Consider the following 12050-nt stretch of genomic DNA (forward strand, 5'->3'; position numbering starts at 1 on the left):
AAAAAAAAATTAAAAGAGGTCAAAGCTGTCATTTAAAAATAAGCTTATTTTGGGACTTCCCTGGTGGTCCAGTGGGTAAGACACAGCACTTCCACTGCAGGGGTTCCAGGGTTCGATCCCTGGTTGGGGAACTAGATCTCTTGCAAGCATGCCACAACTAAGGAGCCCGCTTGCTGCAAGTAAAGAGTCCGAATGCTGCAACGAAGATCCCACGTTCTGCAACTAAGACCTGGCGCAGCCAAAAAGAGGAAAAAGAAAAGAAAACCTATTTCAACATAACTTTTTCTGGCAGAAGAGCAGTCACAGAACCTTTCATATGTGAGTTACAGGGGGAGATTCTAATTCGTCCACCTTTCCCCCTCCTCCCTCAGCTCTGTCTACCTTACATTATTTGCCTCGCCCCTGGCTGCCCTTCATTTAGCCTCTTTACAAACCTAAGAACTCTTGTTTATCACTTCTTTGCTCCCGATCTTCCAGATGTGGCACTCTTCTTTAACTGCAAACAACCACAAATTTTGTTTCAACATTACACACACGAGGAGGAAATAAGTTTGTTCAGGTTTAATTAGTCATCTAGTATTGTATATTTGGTTACCTTTCCTTTACTCCTAAGATAGTAGTCTCCCAGATGGCTAGATTAACTTCTTCCCCCCGTATCAAAAACTACTCCCATGTTTAGTCAGATTTTTACTCATTGAATCACTGGGTGAAATCAGGGGAGAGACAACTAAATGTAAAATGGGTAATTTTTTTATTTATTTGTACTTATAAATGAACCAGCCAACTGGTAGTATTATGATGTGGACAAATCAAAACATCTTTCTACAAATACTAGAGTGGTGGAAAAAATTAGGGGTTGTAAGTAAAATAAGCAAAAACGGGTAGAGGGAATCAGTGAAGCACATTGTAGCTTAACCCTTCACCTTAACAACTGAGGTTCTTAACAAGTAAAGCCTCCCCATCCCAGAAAATACGAATAATCCTTCATCACACATCTTTGTACTTTTGCTCCCTATTCTTGAGGTTAGGTTCTAGATCCTAAAGATATCCGAAAAATAGTATTATAACCTAGTTATCTATAGCCGCCAGTCATCTTTTATCATGTTGTCCGTAGAAGCCAATGCTTCTGAAACCTCTTTGATTAGACACCAATCATATACCCCCAAACTGACACATAGGCACAATGAAAAGCAGCTTATCCAGGCAGAGAGAGACGTAATTGTAAAAGAAAAATTCTAGGGAAGTAATAACAGTCACGGCTCAAATTGAGATCGAATAATACAGCCATCGTTACAAATCTTCAGGCTGTATGTTCAGAGAGTAATTTGGGAATAAATCCATGATTTGCTGTTGGGAATTGAAATACTTAGCAGTTTGCTGTATTATGTTATAGCTTTCCCCAGCAGTTTCCAAGGTGGCCTCCAAATCACTGACAGGAGAATTTTGCTGGTACTGGATCTGGGGCTGCAGGAATTCCTCAACATAGTTGTTGAATTGATTGTTCCAAGTCTGATTATTCCAGGCTTGGGGGCACCAGGTCTGACTGTTCCAGCTCTGGTTGTTCCAGGACTGACTGTTCCAGCTCTGGTTGCTCCAAGTTGGGTTATTCCAGGTCTGGTTACCCCACATGGGCAGGTTTCCGGAAGAGTTCACCAAGCATCCTTGGTGGTAGGAATAGAAGCCCGGGTATTCTGTAGTTGCTGGGCCCTTTTGAAAGAGAAGGATGGATTAATTGAAAAGGCACAAGGAAAATCAGAATTGTCTGAAGTTGGGATTGCATGCTTCAGCAATGGATACAAATCTATCTAAAAAGTCCTTGTTAGGAAAGAGCAGAAAAGTAAGTTTCCTGTTACCTGAGTCACAATGTTGCTATTCCTGGGCCAGTTGTTTTTCTGCCACCTCTTACATTTCATTCTCTGGTTCTGGAACCAGGTCTTAACCTGCAGGGAAAAGGTAACAGGAAAACACAAAATACTAGTAATGCAGGATATACTGGGATCAAAGAATATTAAGTTTTTGTTTGTTGCTTTTTCCGATAGCTACAACTATCTCAAACTCAGAACAAAATTTTAACTTCTAGAGTCCTGTCTTAAACCTTCAATCTGTGAGTGAATTTCAAGCCCCTCAAGTCAGTGGGCTACTTTATGTTTAATAAACCTAACCAGATAGAACAGAACACACCACAAGTCTGCTACTAACTAGGAAGTTCACATTTAAATGTCTACCCACGCCATTAGTCACAGTTAAAGGTAATTGGTTTGCAATGAAAAGCCCACCTCCATATAAGCACATTTACACTTAATGTGATAATGGTATTTTAATTCAGGAATTATGAAACATACCACAAGGACAGCTATTTAGAAAATATCAAATTATATTGCAGCACAGAATAAACTAAACTTTGCAGATGGCTTGTAAACTCTGAGTTAGAAAATGAGATCAGAGAGGTAGAAGAATATATATATATAAAATAAGATCATGGAATAGGACTTTCCAAGTATGGCGCCAGTAACTGAATAAAATGGCCAGTAAATATATGAAAAATGATTAGCAGATAAAAACAAAACATACAATTTTAATTTTAGTAAGAACAAGTGTTGCCTAGGGACTCTTCTAACTCGGAAGATAGGGGGGTATATTCTTCCTTTTTTTAAGGAAAATTGGAAACATTTTCACAATTCTGGTTTGTGCAACAAGGGAAGTGGTTAAATAAATTATGACACATTGGGAGAGGGCGTCGGGGAGGGATGGACTGGGAGTTTGGGATTAGCAGATGTAAACTGTTCCATGTAGGTTGGATAAACAAGGTCCTACTGTAGAGCACAGGGAACTATACTCAATATGCTGTGATACACCGTAATGGAAAAGAACATAAAGAAAAGAATGTCAAAAAAAATTGACGCATTGCCACAAAACACATTACAAAAAGTTCCATTTTCATATTGAAAGTTAACTTGTGGGCTTCCCTGGTGGCGCAGCGGTTGAGAGTCCGCCTGCCAATGCAGGGGACACGGGTTCGTGCCCGGGTCTGGGAAGATCCCACATGCTGCGGAGCGGCTGGGCCCGTGAGCCATGGCCACTGAGCCTGCGCGTCCGGAGCCTGTGCTCCGCAACGGGAGAGGCCAAAACAGTGAGAGAGGCCTGCGTACCGCAAAAAAAAAAAAAAAAAAAAAAGTTAGCTTGTTTGTAGGGGTGCATAAACAGAGTACATAGAAATTAACCTTGTTTCTTATTTCTTGTTGTATCAAACAAGAAAACAACCATACCTGTTTGTAGCTAAGGTTCAGGATGTTGGAAAGTTCTTGCATTTGCTGGAGGCTGAGGTATTTCTGCCTCTGAAATCTGTCATTGAGCACACACAGCTGCGTCTGAGAGAACACGGTTCTGGTCTTCTGCTTCTTGACCAGGACCTTCTCTTCCTTCTTCTCTGTGCTCTTGTCTGCAGCCGTGGCCAGTAGTTTTACTCTGGGGCTTGTGGAAGAATCAGGACTGTCCTGAATAAGCAGATCCATGGAGAAGGAAGGAAGAGGAGAGACTGTTGGGAACAAAATGACACTTTTCTCTAAAACTTCAAATATTGAAAGTTTATTGTTTTCAAAGCACTATTAAAGTCCTCAGAGGTAGATAATGAGTAATAACTTTATTTTTAAGCAATCCTGAACACTTCGCTAACCTTTGCGCAAATGCCATTTTGCATGTCACGGACATGGCTAATATGTATTGCTGGGAAGCGGAGGGGGACTCAAACCTCTTCTTTCTGCCAATCAAAGCTCAGGAGCCCACACCCTGGCTGTTCTCAAAGGTCAGAATCATCACTTGACTCCCGCCTTTGTGTCCTTCCACAACTTCCTCTATGTACCTTAATCATCACCTACTTAATTTTTTTTTTTTTTGGTGGAGCCGCATGGCTTGGGGGAAATCTCAGTTCCCTGACCAGGGATTGAACATGGGCCACGGCAGTGAAAGCCATGAATCTTAACCACTAGATCACCAGGGAACTCCCACGTACTTAATTTTGAAACAGATGATCCAGGTTCTGGGGATCCTATAAAATCAAGTTTGCTGCCCGGTCTTAATACCAGGACTATCGGGAAATGTGAATTCTGATAAAGCTCCTGTTTCAACCCAGACTTTGTGATTTCATCTCCAAAAGTATTCCTCCCTCATGATTTTTTCGTTTGTTTTCGCGGTTGGACTAAGCTAATCATAGGTTGTTTTGGTGGTTTTTTGACTGAAGTATAGTTGCTGTACATTATATAAATACAGGTGTACAATATAGTGATTTACAATTTTTTAAGGTTATACTTCATTTATAGTTATTATAAAATACTTGTCATATTCCCCGTGTTGTACAGTATATCTCACGGAGTTTCTTTCACCGATTAAAATGAGGTAACAGAAATAAAAAATTTAAAAACAAAATGAGGCAACAGAAACTGTCTAGCACAGGGCCTGGCATATATTATTGACTTTGTAACTAAAAATTTATATCCTGTATTACTTAGATTTATTTGCACAGACGTATTCCCGGTGCTTAACTCCAATTCTACCCTAGTCGTGGAATAAATGGACAGGCTTTAAAAGGCAAAAGACTTCACAATTTCACAAGTAGATCTAAGAAGGAAAGTCCTCAGCTAATGACTAGAAATGGGGCATGTCTTAAAAATTATCTATACAGGGCTTCCCTGGTGGCGCAGTGGTTGAGAGTCCTCCTGCCGAGGTAGGGGACTCGGGTTCGTGCCCCGGTCCGGGAAGATCCCACGTGCCGCGGAGCGGCTAAGGCCTGTGAGCCATGGCCGCTGAGCCTGCGCGTCCGGAGCCTGTGCTCCGCAACGGGAGAGGCCACGACAGTGAGAGGCCCGCGTACCGCAAAAAAAAAAAAAAATTATCTATACAGACTTGCACTTGGCTTGCTAGGAGGACATGTCCATTGCTCATTCCCGAGCTATTTGTCTCACAATCCAGAGCTGTAGCTGTATTTTCAACATTTGAAATTATAAAAGGACATTAACACAAAATCTGGAAAAATAGGGTAACATTAAAATCCAGCACTCAAATATAAGTTATTTTGTTTACTTATTCCTTTCTCCACAACTTACTTCTATGGTTGTAATCATAAATGTAAACAGATTTTAAGCTATTTTATGCCATAAATGTTAAAAATAGCATGCCTGGGTAAAGGTTGGTCTACCTTTTCATTTGTAACAACTACTGCCAAACTGATTTCCAAAAAAGTTTGTGCCGGCTTTACAGTATCCGAGCACCTCTCACACCCAAAATTACCAATTAGAAGCCTAAATATTAAGAGTATAGAATTCAAAGCCAAACTGGATTTCAAATCTGAGCTCTCACCACTTTGACTGTCGGTATATTAAACCTTTTGGAATCATCCACCATAAAATGGGGTGAACGCTTCCTCGGGATTTAGGAGACTTGAGCATAGCAGGTGCTTACAAACTCAGCTGCCCAATAATGTCCTCACATCCAGAGGTTAGGGGAAGAGCCGACCGCTACTGTAGTAGAAAGGTAAAACATTTCCAAAAGGTGCGTTTCATATACGTTAAGATTTACGCATCAGTTGATCACATCACGTTTGCGTTTCCACAGTGCCTACACACGTAAGCTCTCAAATACACCGCGTACAGTTGAATGGCTGAGTCCCGTATCCCGCGTCTCTCCGTCCACAGCTCTTATCGCCCGGAACATTGGGGAAAGGGCATGACCCCATCAAGTTACCGTTGAAAAAGAGGTGTCGAGAGGATGAATAGATAATGACACCTGCTTATATTGATGGGCTCAAGAGGAAAACAGATAACCCTTAGCCTCTTTCCTTCTTTCCCTTTCCCTGAAGGAACTTAGCCTCTCAAGGATTCAGTATTTTCTTACCAGTCTCCATGTCGTGGGTCTCAGCAGATGCCATTTGCAAGGACACATAATTTTCTTCAGGCCCATAAATCTCAGGCGTTGGTGAAGATTCCCTAGAATTGGATGCTTCGGGGCCACGCAGGCTTTGGGGACAAGCTGGGTCCACACTCATGTTGTTGAATTGAAGGAGAGGGAGAAAACCAAAGAGCTAGATAGATGGTAGGAAAAGTCCAGGCTTAAGAATCTAGGTAGAAGAGCTTAGAGAAAGGTGAAGATGTCCAGGTGTAAAAGTATTAAAAACATGGGATGAAGGGAAGTCACCTGTGTGATAACAGAAGCCTACCAGCCCAGTGTAGGAAGATGACAAAAAAATTTGTGGAGGCTCTAGACTTATAAGTAAGGCTCAGCCATACTTCGACCCGCCCCTCCTGGCAGCCCCACGCCCACACACACCCTTGCGAATTCCGAGTTAATCCTGTCTGCCAGCCTCACCAAGGCCATTGTAATGCAAAAGAGAGCTGCTGGGTAGCCTAGACTGGGTGGGGAGCTGGAAAACTGGGACCTCGGAACCTGGAAACAAAATAAACCCAGCAGTGAAGTACCTCTAGGTTCACCCTGTTTCCACCTTTTAAAATCAAAGATGCACTTCCAGTTCCTGAGGCCCAGCTAAGGTGGTTGAAATTCCCACTAGGACAATTAATGCCCTTGACCTGAGACCCCTTAGGGTCTCAGAATCAGGCTAGTTATGCAGAAACTTCAGCAAGCGCCCTTTTCCTCTTTGGTTCACTCTAAGGTCACAATAAAATACATGCTGAATGTTAAGGCATCGGTTGATGGTAAAAAACAGTACTTGTTTTCAACTCCCACCTAAGTTCTTTCTTGTTTTTTTTAGCTTTCAGAAAAGCAAGTCTTTTCAGCAAGACAAAAGCCAGAGGAAAGGACCTGCGGACCTAGGACCCTGGGTGCCGGGTTAGTCCTTATACATAAACCATTACTATGGAGGATTTAAAATTTGTTTTTATACACATATTACTGGATAGAATCTTGGCTCAGCCACTTTAATAAGTCTCAGTTTCCTCATCTATAAATAGGGGCAAAAGTACCTTCTCTGTGTTGTAAGAATCAAGGAAAGTAAAGTGCTAAATACTCATTTGACACATCAGTGATCTACAAACGTGGCTGTGAATAGAAATTCTTTCAGGATCCTATATCCATGACCTCTAAATTTGAAATTACCTTTTTGTTGTGATTTTTATTTTAATCTAGAGAACGTGAAATCTAACGTTGTGTGGTAGAATGAAAGCACCACCTTCTTATTTTACCTGGGACATTACTGGACTCCTAGATATAAAATAATAAAATTTATTGACCTGTAAACGAACCCAATTGAAAACAGGGAGAAAAAAGAACGTTCTCTAGGCAGGTGATATTCCTGTAACGGACTTGCCAGAGCAAACGTGATAGGTTCATTTTGGAACCAGTGTTCGCCCTCCTGTCTATTCCTCCTTCCCAAGCAGTCATCTTCTTGTCTTTTTTCCCCTCTGGCTCTTTCTTTCTTTCTTTCTTTCTTTTTTTTTTTTTTACAGATTTATTGGAGTATAATTGCTTTACAATGGTGTGTTAGTTTCTGCTTTATAACAAAGTGAATCAGTTATACATATACATATGTTCCCACATCTCTTCCCTCTTGCGTCTCCCTCCCACCCTCCCTATCCCACCCCTCCAGGCGGTCACAAAGCACCGAGCTGATCTCCCTGTGCTATGCGGCTGCTTCCCACTAGCTATCTATTTTACGTTTGGTAGTGTATATATGTTGGCGCTTTTTTAAATTAGCTTTTCCTTCTCTGGCCTGGTAATCCTGTCAGGCCCTTCAACCCCACTCCATCCTCATTCTCGTCGTCTTCTTTTATTTTTTTTGGTTTGTTTTCCAAAGGAACAGTTTTTAATATTGGGTTCCAGCACTAACATATTTATGGGCAGAAGTATAACAATCTGTGGTTCTCAATTTTCCTCCCCATTCCCAAATTCAACATTCAGGAATTCTAAGATTTTTTTTTCTTCTTTCCCAATCTCCTATCCCCAAAAGTAAGCCCTTAGCAAATTCCAATTATATATTTTCCTAAGATACAGTTCTTGGCTAATCCTCCCATGCACTCTGCTGCTCTGGTCTCCACCTGCGGGCTTTGCTCCCACGTAAGCTGATTTTTGCTCATAATTCAAAGATGCCACCTTGCAAGCTCAGGAGTATTGCCAGGTCCACACAAGGGGATGAAATTCTATGTAATCTTTTCTTTGTCTTCTCAGACCATCATTCTGGAGGGGAAAAAGAGTTTGGAAGAGGGGAATCAAGGAGAGGGTGGGTGGAATACATTGTGCTTCAGGCAGACAGCCTCTGTCTCATTAGAAATAGAATATGATTTTTTTAAAAAAGGGAATGTGAGGGACTTCCCTGGAAGTCCAGTGGTTAAGGCTCCGCGCTTCCACTGCAGGAGGCATGGGCTCCATCCCTGGGTCAGGAACAAAGATCCCTCACGCCGCACTGCATGGCCAAAAAAGAAAAAAAAAAAAAAAAAGGAATGTGAGGTGATGGATGTTAACTAAACTGATTGTGGCGATGATTTTGCAATATATATATATATATATATATAATTATTTTGTATACCTTGAACTAATGCAACATTGTATGTCAATTACATCTCAATAAAATGGGGAAAATAAATTTAAAAGGGGGAAACTAGATTTCCTGGCTCTCAGTCAGCACTGTTTGGTAAATGGGGACAGTCAAGGACACCAAATACTTTGGTTTGCCTGCAGCTCTCTAAACTGCAGGTATGGGAAGTTTTGTTCTTTGCTGATGGGAGTCTTTGCATGAAAGCCTGAGACGAATTTACCCCATCCCCCTACCTGGGCCCCATTGTATCTAAGGTAAGAGCCTCCGGAGAGAAAGACCAAAGGGCAGGGGGCTGTTGGCTGGAAGGCAGGCTTACTACATTCTTTGTCCAGGAAAGCAATTTGAATAAGGCTGAGAATGCCTCGGAAGCTGTCAGAGACCCCGGGTTTGTCGGGGTGCTCTGGGTGGGTGGAGGAGGGGTGTGTTATAGGGGACTCGGGTCCAGAGCCTCAAGTGCAAAAAGTGATTCAGTGAAGTCCGGATTGTAAATTTTATTGTTCTAAGAGCAGCATCTGAGCAGAAGGAAAGAAAAAAAGCTGAATATGAGAAAGGAGAAACATTTTACAGATATGATTTACGCTTTATTTATGGATAAGAAATGCACTTTGGGCCACACAGTCTTTTAAGAGAGCGGGCGCTGCTAACTTTGCATTTGTCAAGGATAAGGGGGCGGTAGCAATCAGCACAAGTGTCAACACAGACTTTCACCGCCCCCCAGTTCTCAGGCATGGGGTATACAACAAACATGTGGAATTATAAAATTTATTATTGATTTATTACTGGTGGAATTATTGAATTTATTATTGATGGATCATTGCTTTTACTCTTCACCCCATCAGGTAAACTTGAGTTTCTTGTCGATATACATATACACATGTGTGTATATATTTTAGTGATATAACAAACATTGGTGGGCCGGGAAATATTTATTTGTCACTGGGTCAACTAATAGTAAAAGAGTGCCTAGCACATGCCTGAGAGGAAAAAAATAAATAAATGTCATCTCTACTTCTGAGGAGCTAACAGTTTCATAGAGTGGTCAAAATAGACCAAAAAGACAATTACAATGTTGTGCAATAAGTATTGAAAACCAACCAACCAACCAAACAAACAAATGCCAGGAGGTATTCAAGAGATGCTAAGGGAGAATAAACAAGGAAGATGGCAGTAGGGGAAGGGAGCCAGGGAAGACTTCTTGGAGGATCTTAACTTGAGCTGAGATAGAAAAATGTTGAGAGGATAAGGAAGGGAATTCCAGAAAATGAACAATTTGGGCAAAGGCATTAGAGAAAATGATGGGTTTCAATACTGTCACTTAACATGGCTCGAAGGCAGGGTGCAGTGGAAGGGATTGTGAGAGAAAATGACAGAACTCATCTATAGTGAGCTCTTGCTGTATATAAGGCACTGTTGTGTCAGTGTTGTAGCCACAGTAATTAGCATCTAGCCCAGTGTCTGATATGTAGTATGTTTGAGCTTTGTGCTTTTAATAAATAAATAAATACAGATGGAGATGTTTAATAAGTCCTTGGAAATTAGAGTTGAGAGACCTAAGAGGTAAAAAGTGACCACAGGAATAGTAAAAAAAAAAAAAAAAAAAAAAAAAACCCAAAAATCTAAGCTTTAAATTAAATCTCTTCCTCTCATTAGTTTACACTTTCCTGGTGTTCCTTTTACTAACCTGGTGGTTCTCTGTCTCCTTTCTGGTTCTTCCTCACCCCCATATCTAAAAATTAGAGTGTACCCAAGTTTAGTTCTCAAACCTCTACCTATACTCACTACCTTGGTGATCTCAGCCTATCTTATGACTTTATTTTATTTTATTTGGCCACGAGGCTTGCAGGATCTTAGTTCCCTGACCAGGGATTGAACCCTTGCCCTCGGTAGTGAAAGCGCAGAGTCCTAACCACTGGACCACCAGGGAATTCTATCTTATGCCTTTAAATACCATCTATCAATATAGGCTTTTGTCTTTCACATGTATGTCTTTACCCCAGACCTATTTCCCAAACTCAAGTCTCTATCTATCCAACTGCCTACTTAGCATCTCCACTTGAATTTCTAGTAGGCATCACAAAATTAATGTTTCCCAAACCAAACTCTCAGTGTTTCTCTTTACACAGGCTCCTCCTCTAGTCTTCTCTATCTCAGTGTATGACAATTCCATCCTTCTAGTCACAAAATCCTAAAGGTATCTTTCTTGACTAATGCCATCAAAATATAGAAGAATCTAATTGCTTCTTTCTTGTAATTTTTTTTTTCTCCCCATGTTTCCTTTTTCCACTGTTTGAGAGAGGTTTTTATTTATTTATTTATTTTTTCCGGTACGCGGGCCTCTCACTGTTGTGGCCTCTCCCGTTGCGGAGCACAGGCTGCGGACGCGCAGGCTCAGCGGCCATGGCTCACGGGCCCAGCCGCTCCGCGGCATGTGGGATCTTCCCGGACTGGGGCACGGACCCGTGTCCCCTGCATCGGCAGGCAGACTCTCAACCACTGCGCCACCAGGGAAGCCCATTGAGAGAGTTTTTGATCATCACATGGACTAGGGCATAGAAAATCAGCGGAGTAGCGAGAAATGGTTATTTCTTATAAAGAACATGCATTTATTTTGTTACTACCTGCGTCACAGGAGAGCTGGGGGCTTGAATTACCTGCGTCCTCTGGCAAAAGAGTAAGCTCACATTGGCATGTGTGCTAGCCCCAGCTGCACTTGACCTTTTCTAAGTACCTCCAAGGCCACAGCCCTCCCCACACCACCATCTGTCGCTTGGATTATTCCAATAGCCTCCCAACTAGTCTTCCTGTTTGCACCCTAGCCTTCAGGCTATAATCTAGTCACCACGTATGGGCCAGAATGATTTTTTTTTTTAAAGACATGTCACACATTGCCCACAGTCCTCCTTTAGTTTTCTCACATTCAGAGTAACAAGTCAATATACTGAATTACAGAAGCCCTCTTCTGGCCTTGTACCTGACCTCCGTCTCGTGTCCTTGTGTTGTCCCTCATCCCCACAAAACTGGCCTCCCTCTCCTGATACTGGAACAAACCAGGAAACCTCCAGAATCAGGGCTTTTGCCCCTGATCAGTTCCTCCCCCAGAATTATAACCAGCTTGATCTCTCCCTTCCTTTAAATCTTTAATTTTCCATTCTCAGTTATGTCTCCCCCACCCTATCCTCCACTTGACTTATCTTCATAGTACTTATCATCATCTTGCATAATGTATCTTCTATCTATCTGTCTATCTTCTATCTGTCTGTCATCATCTATTTCCCACCACCACTGAAATATAAATTCTGTGAGGGCAGCTATTTCCAGCCCTAGAAGAGTGTGGTCCATAGGCCAGCATCATCAGCATCTCTTGGGAGTTGTTAGGGACATAAAGGGATGGGCTTTACGTCATCTCTGGTAGGGGTGACTGGGAATCTTTGTTTAAAAAGTTCTCCAGGCTTCCCTGGTGGCTCAGTGGTTGTGAGTCCGCCTGCCGATGCAGGGGACACGGGTTCGTGCCCCG

The 12050-nt window shown here is 42.0% G+C and overlaps 1 protein-coding gene across 1 annotated transcript; it reads right to left on the bottom strand.

Moving 5' to 3' along the window:
* Positions 1 to 1221: 1221 nt before the first annotated feature.
* NANOG (Nanog homeobox) lies at positions 1222 to 6718 on the bottom strand. The gene is made up of 5 exons (XM_089920248.1): positions 5887 to 6718; positions 5779 to 5781; positions 3267 to 3535; positions 1854 to 1940; positions 1222 to 1707 (listed from the first exon to the last, which is right to left on the bottom strand). Exons 1-5 carry the CDS (start codon positions 6035 to 6037, stop codon positions 1291 to 1293), a joined length of 927 nt encoding a protein of 308 aa, XP_089776374.1. The 5' UTR covers positions 6038 to 6718; the 3' UTR covers positions 1222 to 1290.
* Positions 6719 to 12050: the final 5332 nt, after the last annotated feature.

This window comes from Delphinapterus leucas, chromosome 11 (assembly GCF_059928025.1).
Source record: "Delphinapterus leucas isolate spDelLeu-1000000601 "Yukka" chromosome 11, BTC_Dleu_Yukka2, whole genome shotgun sequence".
Taxonomy (NCBI): Eukaryota; Metazoa; Chordata; class Mammalia; order Artiodactyla; family Monodontidae; genus Delphinapterus; species Delphinapterus leucas.